This window comes from Acanthochromis polyacanthus, chromosome 16, assembly GCF_021347895.1.
Source record: "Acanthochromis polyacanthus isolate Apoly-LR-REF ecotype Palm Island chromosome 16, KAUST_Apoly_ChrSc, whole genome shotgun sequence".
Taxonomy (NCBI): Eukaryota; Metazoa; Chordata; class Actinopteri; family Pomacentridae; genus Acanthochromis; species Acanthochromis polyacanthus.
In genome coordinates, this window is record NC_067128.1 from 24,958,202 (window position 1) to 24,975,775 (window position 17,574).

Genomic DNA, 17,574 nt, shown 5'->3' on the forward strand with positions numbered 1-17,574 from the left:
AAAATGTTCCTTTTTTCACTCTACGGATGGTATTTTCTCTACATGTATTAATTTCTACTAAAGAGAACTTACTGGAGTCATTTCAGGCTAGGAGCACCAAACCACTGCAATTGTTTTAGAAGTTGAGAACACAAACTGGCTTCTATGTGATTTCATTTAAAACAACAGATATATATAAAATCAGCAAACCTACTACTGACACCGAGAGTGTATCTGTCTCATACCTGTTAGGAACTGTGACATTCCCACTGGTTGTGCCACCCATACAATTAACTTCATTCTAGTGTTACACTTTTGTTTTACATTGAAACTTTTTCTCAAACAAAACTATTAGCAAGAAAGACCTTAAAACCCACTCAATAAAATGTTAAACTTCACTTACCTGTCCCTGTGTTGCCCCCATATCCCCCAGCGCTGCAGGCAACGTCCATTCACTTTTTTCTTCTGATAGCGTAGCAATGTCTCGTCTCTCTGTCACTTTTGAGTGGTTGCTTTCTATGCATTCCGTGTCATTTGCTTCTTCTGTGTTTTTTCCTTCTTCTATCTCCTCATTTGATGTCTTCGTGTTCAGTGCAGGATCAGCAACCGTCACCTGTTCCTCTCCATGTTGTACAGAATCCTCAACACTGAACAACACTGAGCCCACTGTTTGTTTCTCAGAATGACAGAAATCTGTCATCTTTTCCTGTTTGACATCTGGAAATGTTGTTTCTGTTGCATCTGTATGAGTGAGCTGGTATTCAGCAACAGTGTTACATGATTTGATGGAAGTCAACACCTCATTATGCTTTAATTCGCACACTATGTGGTGTTCTTTACGTGGAAGTTTGGCACTTGCAGATGTTACCTCCTCAAGCTCTGCATCTGCTAACATCAAAGAGTTTGGTTCAGAACTCAAGTAATGGCTTTTAAAATCTGTTTTATCTGATACAGGAATGCTTAATGTGGGAATGAGACCTGATTTTTTTTCAGGGAATCCCTCGTTTGAAACTTCAGTGAGCTGTGCATCACAGAGCTCCACTCTCTGTGAACATCTGTGCACATCTGGACTGCTGGCTCCTTCAATTTTTCTTTGTTGCATGTCCCATGGCTGCAGCTCCATATCCAACACTATAGTAAATATTTTGTCTGGGCTCCAACAGACATCCTCACAGTGCATTTGTTGTTGTTGAGCATTAGTGACTGCCGTAAATGTCTCTGACTGTGCTGCTAAATGACAGCTGTTCATGTCTGATTCTAGGCTAACTGGAGTTGTAAAGGGTTCAGGTTTCTTGTCAGGGAATCCTGTATTTGGCAATTCTGTGAATGCTGCATTACACAGCTCTGTTTCTGGAGAACATCTCCGTGCATCTAGATTGGAGGCACTAGCATTTTCGCTTCGCTGTATGTCCATTGGCTCTACATCCAACACAATTGTAAACACTTTCTTTGTGGTCACACCGATGTCCTGGCATTTGGCATTTGTAGTGATCTCTGGCTGTACTGTCAGATGCTCAGACAGATTTTCAGTGGTAGAAACAGAACTGTCTTCTGGCTTTGGCAAAGCAGTGTCTGCCTCCAATGGTTGAGTGTTTGCTTCCTGAGTTGTTAAGGTCTTATTGAGAGTGGGAAGCAAGTCTAACCTTAACATCTGTGTGTTATCTCCAGAGAGTGTCTTGTGCTTGCTGCTTTGAGGGCTGGTGTCAGTGTACAATCTTCCTTTATCAGCTTTTGACCCAATATTCAGGTTTAGATTTTGGGGAGTGAATGTTAAGTGGTGTGATTCTTGCTGGGCCTTTGAGTGTAAAACATCTGAAATTTTTGAACCTGGGACTTGAATAGGGACGAAGGCGTCATCATCTTTTTCTGTAAGGCGACTCGCACCCATGACAGAAATGCCTACTTTTTGCATTGGAATGTATGCTTTGTCTTGCTTGCTGGCATCAGCTTCCACATTTAATCCTTCTGACATGTCTGTGACAGGCTCAGTGGAAGGTTGACTTGTTTCTGAAGCATGGAAAGTGACGTTAGTGCTCATTTTGTTGTCATTCTGACACCTTTCTGAGTTTTCCTTGATGTCTGTTGCAGAAGACGGACCCATGACTGAAGTTTCATCAGCTGAAGATGACTGTGGTGTTTTACTTTTACTTCTGCTCAACAGCTCTACATTTTCTAGTTGCACATCACTGCCACTGTGACTGACCTGTGAAATCCATAAAATTAACAACAATATTAACTCCACAATCATAATTTTGTACTACACTGGACTCTACAATTGTCAAACTGAGGAGAAACTCACCAGGCGTTTAGAGAGGGTTTCAACTGTAGTTTCACTTTCATTAAGAACACTTGAAGCACTTTCCTCCAATTCCTTTGTCACTTTTGCTCCCAGGCAGTCCAGAACAAAGTGTTTTTCTGAGAGCACTTCATAAAGTGCTTGTTGAAGCTGCAAACCTTCATCCAGAGCTGCCTACGAGAGCACAAGCAGATATACATACAAACTCAAAAAAACTTTATCCGAAGTAAACAAAAGTTTCACTGACAGTTTGGTATTTTTTGATTGTAAAGCTTCCTTTGAATGGTAAAAAGACCTCTCATGCCCTTTGTTTTCCAGAAAGCTACTTGCAGTACACATGTAGCAGCAAATCTCATAACTGGATTACTTTTATGTTACCTCACATTACATCCATATGGATACTTGGTGTATTGATCCAATTCAGTTACACTACACAGCCAGTTTGCAGAGAGATTTTGCATATACTATAGAAAGGAGAAACGATTTCAAGAATAAGTAGTTCTAAGACAATGCTCAGCCATCACAACCATGTCAGTTCACTATACACATGCCACCCTTTCATGAATTTAGTCTTATACCCACTGTTCACAATGTGTCACAGCTGTTTTATGCCTGAGCAGCCACAGCTGAAGGGAGGCTTCTCTGTGCTTAAGACATAATACTATCCCAGAAGGAAATTAAAAGGAATTGTGAGATAGCACAAAACAATTTTGAAATTAATTTTTTATGGAAACACAGCAACACTTCATGTCATGTGGCCCTGGGGTCATTAAAGGGCCATGACATGGGATTTGATGGTAAGAATAAAAATCCGGGACTCCCTACTGGTAAGTTCAAACTGAGGAAGTCTCTTGGAGGAACCACCCAAAAAAGTCCAATTGTCTTCTATAAATGAATTTAGGATTACCATGACCGGCTGAGAATCTACAAAATGCATCAGTAAATGGTTAATGTATAAGGTAGCTGGCATTAGTTTATTGACAAATGCTAAAAATACTAAACATATTAAGAGTGATGGGAAAATAATTCACACACAAACATGTAGTAAGCTTTGGCCTCCCTGTTTTGTAAACCATGAAGCACACAAAGGTACTTCACGAGAAGTATTTAGAAAGATGGACCTGTGGCATTTCAGAAACAGCTGTACAAAATACAGAAAAGTCCTGCTGGGTAGAAAAATCGGTGGTTTCTGTCTCAAGTCAGACACAGCAAAAGAAAATCGTCTTGGTATTACCACAAAATGCAGGCACAAATGGGTTTCTACGCTTCAGCTTTTTGCTTTTGTTGGAACCACTCGCTGTCTTTTACTAATGCTTCAAAAGTTGAGGTGACACAATAGCACAAAGATGAAGTTAAAAACAAGTGCATTTTCAGAATTTCTTTCACTTTTAATGACAATGACACTATGGTTAGCACTTGTTATAGGTGTGGTATGCATAGTTTGTGTTAAGTGATGACAATTTCAGTTCAGTTATTAATCAGTTATTATTTTATGGCACTGAAGCAGTTTTTACATGCATAATTTAGTAAAATTTGCATTATTATAATTTACACAGCCACAGTATTTGGTTATTTCAAGCTAATGTATTCATGAAAGGTAAGGACAATAATAGGAGCCTGTCGCTTTAAGAATGTGCGGCGATCTGTGTGATGCTACATAGGTATTGTGGGAGAGACCATAGATATGTATAGAAGAGACGGCCTGAGAGCTGAGAGGAGCTCACGGTTTTTCTCACTGTGTTGGGACTGTTTAGGTTTTGCGCATATTTAAAGCTGTGTGTGGACAGAAAACGTGTCTTCATTTTTTTTGTGTCTTCTGTTCAATAAATGTGAGAAGATTAACTATTGTGGAGGACACACTTTCTGAAACACGCGTCAGCCATAAGCTCCCGTGGATGGTTTTATTGGAAAGCCTATTACACTTGTGTTTTGCCTATGTTACGTGGTGCTCTAACTTCCTCCCACAGTTCAAAGACATGCCAAGTAGGTTAACTGGTGAAGAGTGTTTCCTGTTTCTTGCCCAATATTAGATGGGATAAAACCTATGACCCTCTTCAGGATATGGCAATGGGTGGATGGATCTTACTTCTTTTTGGATATTATTCAAATTTGTTTTGAATTCAACTGGCAGGGACAAGACAGACTCTACAGACTACAATATGCTGTAACATAAAACATAAAAATCATTATGGTGTGTAACAATCTAACCATACAATTATTATGAAGTCATGATGAATATGATAATATGTTCATTCATGTGTTTGTTGTATACTAACATTTTATTAAATCTTGAGGCTGGATAATTTTTTCTATTACATTTACCATCATGAATGCAGCACAATAGCAAGTTATTGCATATGTATCAATTGAAGGGTAAGTTTGTTTTGAAAAGACTTACTTTTAAAAAATCTGGGGTGTGACAAAAGACAAACGGATGGGTACATTGGTGTGTTTTACCTGGCTGAGTAATGCTGGCTTGGCTTGTGTTCTCTGGCTCCACTGCTGCAGTTGGCTGATGACCTCTGTCATCTTGTTGGCAGTGTTTTCTGCACATTCCTTCTTCTTTTGTTGAAAAATAGATGTGAGGCTAGAGTTAGAAATCAAAAAGGCAAGTGATGAGTTTTGCACATTTTTTTTAAAGGGACTAAAATATATTAAAATATAAACAACATTTCCCATCAATCCTAATACTTCCTGTTATAAATAGAGCATTGCTATCCTGCCAACCTCTTTTCTCGTTATAACTTTGGCACTGGAATTACTTTCAGTGTTTAGTTTCATGTGGAAGAATACAATACAGTTCCAGGACAGTCTTACTGTCTTAAGAAAAGTCTAAAAGTCTCTGTCCAGAAATCAGATATTCCCGATTAGATCTACTCTTCTATCCATCCAAGCACTATTTATACACCACTTAATCCTCAGAAGGGTTGCAGGGGGGCTTGATTCCTAAACAGAACAGGGCTTCAAACTATATACAGTATAACTATAAAGCTGCATGGATATTGCAACAAAGATATTTTATTCTGTGTAATGTAACTTGTCTGCTTTAGAACGAGGTAAAGTACCTGCCAAGATCCTTAAAAAGTGCAGTGATATTCGAAATGATCTCTGCGGGAAGAATTTCCTGCATCATGCTTGATTCCTTTGTCCTTTGCAGTTTGTTAACTCTTGTGTCCAACTCTGTTAGCATGATGTCCAAGTCCTGAGACAGAGGCAAAAATCTTGTCTTTGGAGGGTTCTATTTTTCAGGAGCAAAGAAACATCTTTAAACATCTTATACTCTCACCTTTATAGCACACCACTGTTGTTTCAGATGGATGATATCAGGCAACACTTCAAGGGTCCCACACAGATCCCCTACATTTTCAGTCAGGTCTTTCAGTGCTCTCTGTAAAAAGGAGGCTTCTTCTTTCATTTGCTGAATTCTTTGATTCCTATTAAAGAGTCCTAGATTTTCTCTGATGTCATTTTCTAGCACCCTCTTGTGGTATTGGAGATTGCTGACTTGCTGAGAGAGACTTGCCTGAGCCTCCCCTGTGGAACTGACTATGATAGAGTCCTTGAGTGTTGCAAGTTCTAAAATGTCTTTTTCAATGTCTGTTATTTCTTCTAGCAAAGCCTGAAAAGTTAAAAAAAAAAAAAAAAAAGAAAAGGAAAAAAAGGAGACAGATAAATGTGCTTACTGAGAAATAGACAGCATTGTATCATAGAATAAGTGGTATAATGTTTCATTTGAATGTCTTTTTTTGTGGCTGCAACTCAAAAGGAATGTGAAACAAAGACTGCTTGCAACTGATTATTCATGTCAGTTTACTGAATGAACCTCACCTCCAGACCTGGTGCATCAGTATTTAGTCCAGCTGAACTTTCTTTTTTGGCTTGACAGACTGACATCCTTTCCTGTAGGGATGCCAATTTATGATGGCAGTCCTGCAGCAACTGGCTAAAGTGTTGCTCATTACTCACACCTTCCTCGAGGCAGGAGCTCACACCCTGTGGATATATCCAGCACACCAAGCCATAGTCAGAGTTCTGCAGAACTCATTGGGATTATACAAACCACAAACCCTACACGGGCCGCACATGATTGCAGCCTTGTCATATTACTTTAAAGTGGGTATTAGCAAACATAACTTCCTAAGCTGTGTTCATGTAACCTCAATGAGAACATCCATCCATCCATCCATTCTCTACACACCGCTTTATCCTCTCAATGAGAACATATGGTTTAAAAAATCAGAATTATGAACCAAAACAAAGTAATATTCACAAGTGTGGATGTGTTTTTTTAATTAAATTATATTTCTTTTTTCAAATTTCAAATAATTTTCCAATACACCATCTGTCAACTCTAGGGTACACATAGCAGTTATAGGAACCACTGTAAGCCATAGATATCACTTGAACATTAAAAGTGAATTTTTACCTTCAGCTTAGCCATCAGTGAAGACCAGCGAGTGTCTACCTCATTCCAGAGGAGATCTTTCCAGATGGAATTGCTGGTTCTATCAGCCAGCTCCTTTCTCTGTTCAGACAGGCTGGTGAGTGTTAACTGCAAGGAATTAGCTTCCTCCCATAGTTCGTGGGCAAGAAGGCAGGTTTGTGTACGCTCAGCTGTGCCAGGCCATGGGAATAAAATGGGAAGCTGATCAGTTTGATGGTGCAGCTCTTCCACTCTGAGGCAGGCCTCCTGTCTCCGGGCCAGGTAGATAGAAGTGAGCTGTGGATCAGCTTGGAGAACACTGAAGCACCAGGAGACACCATGAGATTGTAACTACTTCCAAACCCAGAATGAAGAGTTCCTCAAATGTAATTATTTAATTGATCATGCTTTACGAGTCATTAAAGTAGAAAAGCCCCTCATTGGCTCCACTCACCTGTAGTGAGGCTCAACTGACTGTAGAAGGTTCTTCCACTGCTCCTCTGTTGTCTGAATGGTTTCCTGAATTCCGTGTTTCAGGTCATCTCCAGTCAACAGTTTGCAGTTCAAACTGTCTCCAGTAACTCTGAGCTCTTCAAGGCGAGTCTCCCCCTCTGTTGTCGCGTTTAACACAACCTAAAATTGAATTTCAGAGATTTTACAGATCGTTTTTGCATAACCTATCCTGAATACAGTTTCATGAAAAGCAACAAAAATTCTCCTGGATTCTGTTTCTGTAACAAATCATGTCAACTTTGTTATGCAACTGTTCATCAAAAAAACTTCTCTGAACTTCTCAGTCATCATCATGTCAGGTCTGTACAGCAAATGGACACTCCTCAGTTTGGAACATGTAGAAACAAATGTAGACAAAAAGAAATAACCCACTCCACACCCTTACGTGTCATTGCACAGTATTGAAGGTACACCCTTTTCAGGACTATACAAAAGAGAATTAAAATAATCTACTATAATGCTATAATGTTTTTGATGTAGAATAACCCAACAAGTATGGACAGGCAGAACATGTGATTGAAATATGAGGAGCATGCACCCTTAGGAAACACCTCTGCTGTGTATCAAATCAAACAGATCGTGTTCAGATTTTTTGCAGAATATACTGAATGAGTAAGTGAAGTTTTCTTACTTGAGCACAGTGAAGTCTCTGCTCTATAGGACTCAGGCTCCCAGGGCTTTTAACAAGAGGAGAGTCAACAATTTGTCTCAGATCCTCGACCCATGACTGTGTGGACTTGGCTAAATCCTGAAATGCCTCGATGTCCTTGCTCAGAGAGAACTGCATCCCATTTAGGTCCCCTAATAAGTGAGTGTGGAAGTTGTGGTATCGTTCTATCAGCTTTCCACTCACTTTCAGCAGCGCCAACTGATGAAGGTTGCTGCTTCGTAAAGAAGAAACAAGTTGACTGAGGAGCTCTGTCCTCATGCTGCAGAGTAGAGAAATGATGATCAAGTACAGTTAAATCACACTTTCAAATCTTAATAAGGTGACAAAAATGGTAAGGTTTATATGTACAATAAAAATTTTGCTGCAGACATAATGAATAACAAGTTGGATAAACAAAAGCAAGGAACTTTTTCTGCAGTGAAGAATTGGGCACTCCCCAAAGCAACGTCTCACGTGCTAAAATCCATCCATTCTCTATACACCGCTTTATCCTCACTTGGGTCGCGGGGGGTGCTGGAGCCTATCTCAGCTGACTCGGGCAAAGGCAGGGGACACCCTGGACAGGTCGCCAGTCTGTCGCAGGGCTACATATACAGACACACAATCACACCTACGGACAATTTAGAATAATCAATCAACCTCAGCATATTTTTGGACTGCGGGAAGAAGCCGGAGTGCCCGGAGAAAACCCACGCATGCACAGGGAGAACATGCAAACTCCAAGCAGAAAGGTCCCAGGCCCACCCCGGGATTTGAACCGGGGACCTTCTTCCTGCAAGGCAAAAGTGCTAACCACTATACCACTGTGTGCAGTTAAAATTATATAGTATATAACAAGTATTTAAAATAAATTTTAAACAATAACATTTTCTTTATTGGAGTTTTATTTACTTAAACAATATAGACATTTATGTTTCTGAAATGGACAGAAATGGAACGAAAATACACAGATTTCTGTCAAATAAGTTAATACAGACTAAGTGCCTTGTGCATGGACGGATTGTGCTTGCTGTCTTGTTTAGTCACAGCCCAAATTCTGAGCCAGGAAAAGCTGTGGACCATACTGGTCAAAAGTTTTGAGACATGTTCTCATTCAAATAATTGAGAACATGTCTCAAAATCTTTGACCAGTAGTGTACTTATACTTTGAACTACAATTTAACACAGTTTGTGTGACTACAGCAGTCATGTAGGTAAGCATGAGTGAACCACCTGTAAAGATCAACACGCTATTCAACATTCCTGACTCTTTGGTGAGCAATAGTCAAAATAACAGTAATGGAAAACTATGCTTTCTTCAAACTTGCTTTACTTAATCGAGATCTGCTGTTCATTTCTGTACAAACCAGATTATAAGTAGCATAAAGTTTACTACCTCTTTCCCACCTTCTGAGTCTAACTGTACTCATGTATGTATATCTATATCTTTATTTCTGTGATCAGGACTCCTGTTTTAATACCGTATTTACAGAAATAAATGATGTTGCAATCATTTCAAAAATATAATAATCTCGGGCAACAGCGCATAGACAAATTTGTTTATGGAATGTTTGGTCACAAGAAATTATACTGCAGAAAAAAACATTTCTTCTGCCTAAGAATATAGTGTACATTTCTGCATACCTTGCCTGTTTTATGAAAAGTGACTAAAAAAAGGCAGTGATAAAAATGAGTAAACTTACAGACATTAGCATTAACTGAACAGGTGATGTTCATCCACACATGTAATAAAATGAATGGCACTCAAACGCTTTCAATAGCAACATGTTTTTTTTTCCTATCAGCTTTAAGGTGAAACACAGAAACAAACAGAAAGTCATAGTAAAATATCAAATGATTGCTTTAAATAGGACTTAAAACAAGCACAGATACCAACCATTACATGTCTTCACTCGGAAAATTGTTTACCTTTGTTGAAGTGCTTCCTCTTGTAAGTGACTAAGATCCTCCTCCTTTGCTGTTTTTTCCTCAGCAGCATGAAGCCATTGTTCCAGATGGTCAGTCTCTGTTTGCAGCCTAAAACACAAAAGTATACCACAGACACGTGAAGACGCAGTATTCACAATATACCATAGATTAAAGTGGTATTACAGAGAGAAAAGACTCTGTCACACAATACTGTACAAAACGGACTCCAGAAAACAAGTAAAACTTGTTCTGCTGTCTTTTTTTAACTCCACAGTTTGAATGGTATGACTCCACAAGTGCTTGTACTAAGAGTTTGCCAGTATTACATCCACAGTAAGTACAAGTGTAACTGATCAGAAAGGTTCAAGTACACTACTGGTCAAAAGTTTTGAGATATTTTCTCATTTAAATAAATAAGAACTTGTCTCAAAGCTTTTGACCACTAGTGTAGAATACTTCAGCAAATTCTGTGAAAAAAGTATTCCCATTGAGGCCAAAGTATAATATTTTATTACTCTGTGTCTTTGCCTTCTGTTTTTTTCCAAATTACATCAATGGACCATACTTTCACACTGGGTGACCAGCTCCTTCATTATATTTTTTCATTATTTTTAGTCAGTTGTAAATACACCCCTCTGCTGCTATAAATACTAGCTGTCTTAATCTGGAATAATTTGCAACTGAAAATAGTCCTCAGTAAACACACAGGTTCATTCTCTCTGAGTACATTTAGTAAATACAAGTAAACATTTGTGGCATGTTTTTTAAATTCTTTTTTTTCTTTTTGTTTATTTATTTTTATTTATTATGAATACACTTAGTGCTGAATGCAACACACAGTTAGAGGAAGGCAGGGATTTATTGAGTAAAGTCAAGTAAGTTGAATATCTAGAAATAAGTAAGTAGAAAGTGAAGATAATTAGAGATAAAGACACTACTGGTCAAAAGTTTTGAGACATTTTCTCATTCAAATGTCTCAAAACTTTTGACCAGTAGTGAACACGTTAAGTCCAAAATTACCCAGTAGCTTAGCAGTGCTTAAGTAGAACAAGTTACAATTTAAATTTAGATTTCGCACAGAGAAAGTTAATATTTTTAGATAGGTAAAAATGAGCTAAGATAAATTCATTTATTATTCATTATTTGTTATGTGATTATTATTAAACTCTTGCATTTTATCCAATGCCACCCCCCCCCCCCCAAAAAAAACAAAAAACAAACAAAACAAAACATATTACCAGATATATATACCAGCGATCTACCACCATGCTCTCTAAATATCAGCACCAGTATCAACCTTTGAAAAACCTATATTGGTCGACCACTACTTCAGTCAGATTGATTTAGATGAGTTTGTTTGCTTCTTTCTGCAGATCTCCTGATGACAGTCTTTGAAAGGCTGTCGAATAATCAGGCTGCTATTAGACACACAAATTCCTGCTCAGCTGTCTTAGGTCCTTTCTGCAGTGTATACACTACTGGTCAAACGTTTTGAGACACTTTCTCATTCAAATAATGAGAACTTGTCTCAAAACTTTTGACCAGTAGTGTAAATGTTGCATGTTATTTTGGCTGCGTGTTACATCGTTGAGAAGTCATAAACTAACATTGGACTGCAGATGTGTGTATCTCTACACATTAGTTGAACCGAACCATGAATGTAGGTGTATGCATAATGTCTGTTACCTGTCGAGATCCTGGATGTTCTTCTCAGTCTGTTCTTCTACTTTGGAGAAAAGCTGATGAGTGTTTCGGACTTGCTCTTGAAGCTGAATCTCATTCACAGACAGACTCAGAAGGCTCTCTGGACCTGATATGGAGGTTATAACACGCACATCCTCCTGCAGACTCTCTGCGTGCTCATCCTGGGTGTGAAGCTGCCAACATAGTTCCTGCAGAGGACACATTGCCTTTACTGACAAGCATTTTATAACCCCAGCTTTCAATGCCTACTCTAATTTGACCAGTTTAAACCTGTCTTTGTGTTTCCCCTCTGGCAGTAAGAATAATTCCATAAATACTGTCTACATAAACTCATGAGGTGGACTTTTTAGACTGTTATCTTTTCTTTGAATGGTGAGTTTCATTAGTATCCGGAGTATCAGAAACATGTCTTGAATACTGTTTTCTGGTACTGGCTCCACCATCCACTGTAGCTGTTCCATCTTCACTGTTGTGGTTGCACATCTCTACAAGTCTGGCAAGCTATACTGGAACCTTTACATTTAAACTCCAGGTTTAAAAACACAAACACTAACTTCAGCGTCAATGTTTAAAATTCCTATAAAAGCATTTTTGATGTTAAGTATCCTACAAATAATTCTGATTGTGCAAATTTTGGTGAGGAAATGCAATAATCCAACAGTGTCTGAAAATGTGTTGCTTTTAGTACATATGAATACCCATAGAGCATTTCTGTCTAGGATAATCTTCTACTGATGATTATATATTGGTGTAGGCTAGGCAAGACGGATAATATTTTCATCATTTTTGATAGAGCAGGTTCAGTTCACTGGCTGAAACTGAGATGAAGTGATTATGGGAAATCATCACTGCATCACGCTAAATTTATAACACCAAGTGTGCTCAGTCCAGAGAAATCTGTCATTTGTATATGACTGACAATCTTCTCTGTAATGGTAAAATGCTATTGCATATGTTTGCTTACACTACTGGTCAAAAGTTGTGAGACAATTTCTCATTTATTTGAATGAGAAAATGTCTCAAAACTTTTGACCAGTTGTGTACATTATAAGAAAGAAGACGTAAACTGCTGACATTGAATCTGTGTTATTGATTTGTCATCTTTATATGTATCAATAATTATGTTGCAGACACTGTAGCAGCCTCTCAGTACACTGATTAAAAGCAGGGCCTGCAATACATTTCACAACTACTTGCATTAAACTGAATGACTTAGAATGCCCAATGTGTCCAGATGTGTATATTCAGGCACTTGCCTCTGTGTTAATATCCAACTTCAAGGTGTTCAAGAAACATGAGACTTCAGATGCTCCAAACAGCAATTAGAATTTTCCACAAGTATTATGTTGTGATTTTTAGTTTAAGCATTAGCAGTGTATATGAACCTGTAATAAAATTGTAACCATTGTTGTTTTTGTATGTTGTTTTGACAGTTTGAAGATAAGAAAATGGATGGTCTCTTCTTTGTTGTGGTAGAGTCCAGGTCAGTGCCACTAGCAGTTTACACATCTGACACTGCTTAGACAAAATTACAAGCTTATGTGTGGCCAAAGTAATGTTTGCCAAGAAGAACACTTGCTGTGCTTGCACTCGGGAAAATTTGTCTCTAGCCACTGTGGCTAAAGTGTTAGAATTTTGTTTAGCCACATTTAGCCACACTTTTTCAGTATCTGTACTGCGGCGCGCGAAGTTGTGGACAAAAGACAAGACAGTTGAGGACATCATCTTGGGCTTTGGGAAATACTGATACAATATATTTTTCACCCTTTTCTGACAGTTTATAGAACAAATAATTAATCACTCAATTGAGAAAGTAATGGACAGATTCAAAAACAATGAAATGGCCAATTACTTGCCAGCCAAATAGCAGCTGAAGGCCTGAATAGCAATAATACAGGAAGAAAAAAACGGATGGGTTAACAAGCTGGGATGCATAAGGACCAGGGGATTGGGGATGAGGGAAGTGTATGTGCACGTGTGTGTGTGTGTGTGTGTGGCAAAGGGGGAGGGGTGTTGGTGGAAATGGAGTAAGCCAGGTGCAGAGAGCGAGAGCTGTAGTCCGAATCCTTTTTTTCTGATTGGCTGAGATGAGACACGTGACAGTGTGCATCTATTAATTATCGGAAGCATTCGAGTCATTCCGGTTATACTCGGTAGCGCTCTTCAGTAAAGGAGATGTGATTTGTTATTTTCTTTATTGCTCGGCAAATTAGGAAAAAGTTGTAAGTTAACCCTTTTTTCACATTTATTAGGCAAAATTAGCTTCGCCACCGTGGCTAAACATGCGAAAAATGGCTTCGCCATTCTGAGGAAGGCTTTGCCTATGGCGAAGTGGCAAATGGCTAGCGCAAGCACAGACTTGCTGTATTGTTTTCGTATTGATGAAAGAAATACTTGGGTTGTCGTCTTACCACTGTCTCAAGTTTTCTGTGGTTTAAAATTTGACATTCAAATATTCTGCTCCTCAGATGTCAAGCTTAAAAAGCATACTGAATGCTGCTTTACTTCATGTGTAAATGTGACATTTACCAAACAAGACCAACGAACAGTGTCGAGACTACTGGTCAAAAAAGTTTTGGGACAAATTCTTATTTATTTGAATGAGAAAGTGTCTCAAAACTTTTGACCAATAGTGTAAATGATTGTTTAGTTTGATTAGTATGTGTTTATGTGTATTTATTCATATACATTCACTGCTAGTCAAAAATTTAGACACACCTTCTCATTCAATGCTTTTCATTTATTTGTATTATTTTCTACATTGCAGATTAATACTGAAGATTAACACTTTTTTATTTAGAACATAATCATATGTATTATTTTATAGTTTTGATGTCTTTAGTATTAATCTACAATGAATAAAATAATTAAATAAAAACCACTGAATGAGAAGGTGTGTCCAAAGTTTTGACTCTACTGTATATTTTATTTAAGCATTTACCTTAAGTTTTGCCAGGACTGCTGCAACACTGGGACCACTAAGAGTGAGGAGTGATTCTTGAATCATCTGGAGGGAAGTCAGACATTCTTCCATTCTCCCAGTAATTTGCCCCTTAGTAGTCACCATCTGTCTGTACACATCTTCAGCTTCAGAAACAAGCTCTTTCAGCTGTTCTATCTTTTTCCTCACCTGGGTATCCACCACCTAGACAAAGCAAAACAACTCATGAGACCTCTGTTGACAATATGCTGTAGGACCACTATGTCTCTGACAAGCATGTTAATATATAGCAAGGTTAAATCAAAAGTAACAAGTATGTACAATAGCGGCATCAAATCAGTTTAAATCACAAGTTCTAAGTTATTCCACCGTTTTTATTGTGAACTGATCAACAAACTGTTACATAAAAGTCTTAAAAATTACAAAATGAGCATGAATGTATTATTGGGAGATGTCAAATCAACATTTCTTTGTTAAAAAAAGATAAAGCTTCTGTCATAACAAAGATGATTATTAAAATGTTGACTTTGACCTAGACTGGAATTAAAAATGAAACAAAAGCTATATTTACATATCTGTTCATCTCCATACTATTTTTTCAGCTTGAAACGCCGACACTGTAAACATAAAACTAAACAAAAACAACTTGGTGTACCTGTAGCTCCAGTGGAGGCTCTGTACTTTGAAGCAGTGACTGAATCTCAGTGGCTCTTCTTTGGAAACGCTGTATGCTCTCCTCCTGAGTTGCAATCTCATTCTAAAGATAGCATAAGGGAGGTTAATATCATGAAAAGCAGCTGTGTGGAAATCTGGACCATTTAAGCTTAAGGTCACAGGATCACATGAGAACCATAAATAGAAATACGGTTTTACCTTCAATGATTTGATGTCATCCTCAGTCTGAAAGGATGGACACTGAGCAAACACTGTGAGTGTATTGTTTGTCCAGCTCTCCACTTCTGTCCCCAGCTGAAGGACTCCATCCCACAGAGCCAAGCCAACATGCAAATTTTCGAGATAAGAATCTGTTCTTTCCGACAACTACAAAGTTTAGAATTAACATAGGAGAGCATAATTTGTACAGGAAATTTAGATTTGGAAGTAGAGCAGGTTCAATGCCTGAAAAATGCACACAATAATGTGAAAAAGTGTCAGCTAGAAAATATCTATCCATCCATCCATCTATACACTGCTTCATCCTCACTAGTGTTGCAGGGGGGCTGGAGTCTATGCCAGTTGATTTAGGGTGGAGACAGGGCACTACCCATTACACCTCCATTGTCTTTACCTCTGCTGTCCCTCCTCTTGCCAAGTACAGACTAACATCTGACACCAGTCTATCAAAGGGCTACACATAGAGACAAACAATCACTCACATTCACATCTGCAGATAATTTACAATCACCAATTAACCTCAGCATGTTTTTGGACTGTGAGAAGAAGACAGAGTACCTGGAGAAAAATTCACACATGTACAGGGACAAGATGCAAACTACATGTAGAAAGATCCCCAGCCCAGGCCAGGATGTGAACCGGGGATCTTCTAGCTGCAAGGCGATGGTGCAAACCACCAAGCCACTGTGGAGTCCAGCTAGCAAATGTATTATTCTAAAAATACATAACTCTGAATTAAAATTTCAGAGTTAACAAAATATTTCTTCTATGATATGCATTTTTTAACCCTCAAAATTTAAATTTTTCAGACATGTTCTGCACATTATATTTAATGTAATTGTAGCATAGGACACCGTGGGGTGTGGCTCTTCTCCTGGGCATTTTTCCTTTAAAAAGGAAGTCAGCTGCTTGCCGAAGAAGACGCCGGTTTCCTGTGGGATGGTCTGAGTGTTTGCTGGGCACACACGCTAGGCAAGCGGATGAAATGAGACAATCCGGTAAATATTATTATAATATGGTGATTGTTTTATGTTGTTCGGTATTTTATATGCATGTTGAATGGTAGGGTTTTATGGAATTGCTGAAGAATGGAGTGATTATGTGGCACCGTGTGAGTGAACAACTGAGCGTGGGATGACGGCGTTTCAGGTATGCGACTTTTTAATGTTTTTAGAGATGTGATTAAAATGTTTTTTAGTCTTTGGTAATGTTGTGTTTTTGTGTATTGCAGTGTTCGTGTGGACCGCTGCCTGCTGTCCTTTTTGTAACCTCGTTTATATTTTTATTTTGAGTTAGTTCGCCCAGTAATACACTACAGCTGTGTGAAAGGATAAAGAACTTGTGCGGGCGAACCAACTCCCAACATTTGTCTTTTGTTTTATGTTTGTTTTATTTGGGTCACTTCCCCTGCTAATATCATCTATGCTCTGACTCCCCATACTCGATCTTATGGTGTGTTTTCAGGTGAGGTGTATTAGCTTGCAGTTCTTTTGCTGTGTCCTAAGTTTGGAGTGAATTCATGCATGTTATACCTGCGGGTTGGTCCGCCATGTGTGTTGTGTTAGCTTGCAGTTCTTTTGCTGGGCCCTAAGTTTGGAGTGAGTTCATGCATGTTATCCCTGCGGGTTGATCCGCCATTTGTTGTGCTGTATAACTAATTGGGTTCGATGAGTTTCAGAGACAAAATGATGAAGTAAGCGGGGACATCCACTTCTCCTTATGAAATAAATAATTGTTGAAAACTACACTGTTGCGTCCATCCTGGTATGTAACTCGTGTAACATAATACAAGAATTGTTTAAAAAAAAAGCTACATAGTGAAAAATAGCTGCACAGTGTATCGGTGGTTAGCACTCTCACCTTGCAGCTAGAAGATCCCCGGTTCGCATCCCTGCCTTCCTGGGATGTTTCTGCATAGTTTGCATATTCTCCCTGTGCATGCGTGAGTTTTCTACATGTATTCTGGCTTCCTCCCACAGTCCAAAAACATGCTAAGGTTAATTGGTAATTCTAAATTTCTAAATTGCATGTAGGTGTGAATGCGAGTGTTCTGGCCTCATGGAAACCTTTTCCACTATCCAGCCGTTAAACACCTCCGCACAATAAGTCACAGACGCCTGAATGGTTTGGACTCGTTTTTATCTGGCAGATGTGAAAAGGGAATGCCGTTTTTGAATTCAACACAGCTACAGAACACGATATTTGTCTGTCTCTCTTTGCGGTCCAAAGTAAACACACTGGCTCCA

At 38.7% G+C, this 17,574-nt stretch overlaps 1 protein-coding gene across 1 annotated transcript in view; it reads right to left on the reverse strand.

Moving 5' to 3' along the window:
- LOC110956071 (nesprin-2-like) overlaps window positions 1–17,574 on the reverse strand; it is a 48,199-nt gene that overhangs the window by 20,180 nt on the left and 10,445 nt on the right. The window contains exons 6-19 of the mRNA XM_022201341.2: window positions 15,308–15,475; window positions 15,090–15,191; window positions 14,435–14,638; window positions 11,476–11,681; window positions 9,790–9,897; window positions 7,843–8,140; window positions 7,153–7,331; window positions 6,702–7,017; window positions 6,104–6,268; window positions 5,562–5,894; window positions 5,341–5,477; window positions 4,733–4,862; window positions 2,279–2,449; window positions 383–2,182 (exon numbers count right to left, since the gene is read on the reverse strand). Of these exons, the coding sequence (XP_022057033.2) occupies window positions 383–2,182; window positions 2,279–2,449; window positions 4,733–4,862; window positions 5,341–5,477; window positions 5,562–5,894; window positions 6,104–6,268; window positions 6,702–7,017; window positions 7,153–7,331; window positions 7,843–8,140; window positions 9,790–9,897; window positions 11,476–11,681; window positions 14,435–14,638; window positions 15,090–15,191; window positions 15,308–15,475 (4,317 nt within the window). The remainder of the gene's footprint in view (window positions 1–382; window positions 2,183–2,278; window positions 2,450–4,732; window positions 4,863–5,340; window positions 5,478–5,561; window positions 5,895–6,103; window positions 6,269–6,701; window positions 7,018–7,152; window positions 7,332–7,842; window positions 8,141–9,789; window positions 9,898–11,475; window positions 11,682–14,434; window positions 14,639–15,089; window positions 15,192–15,307; window positions 15,476–17,574) is intronic.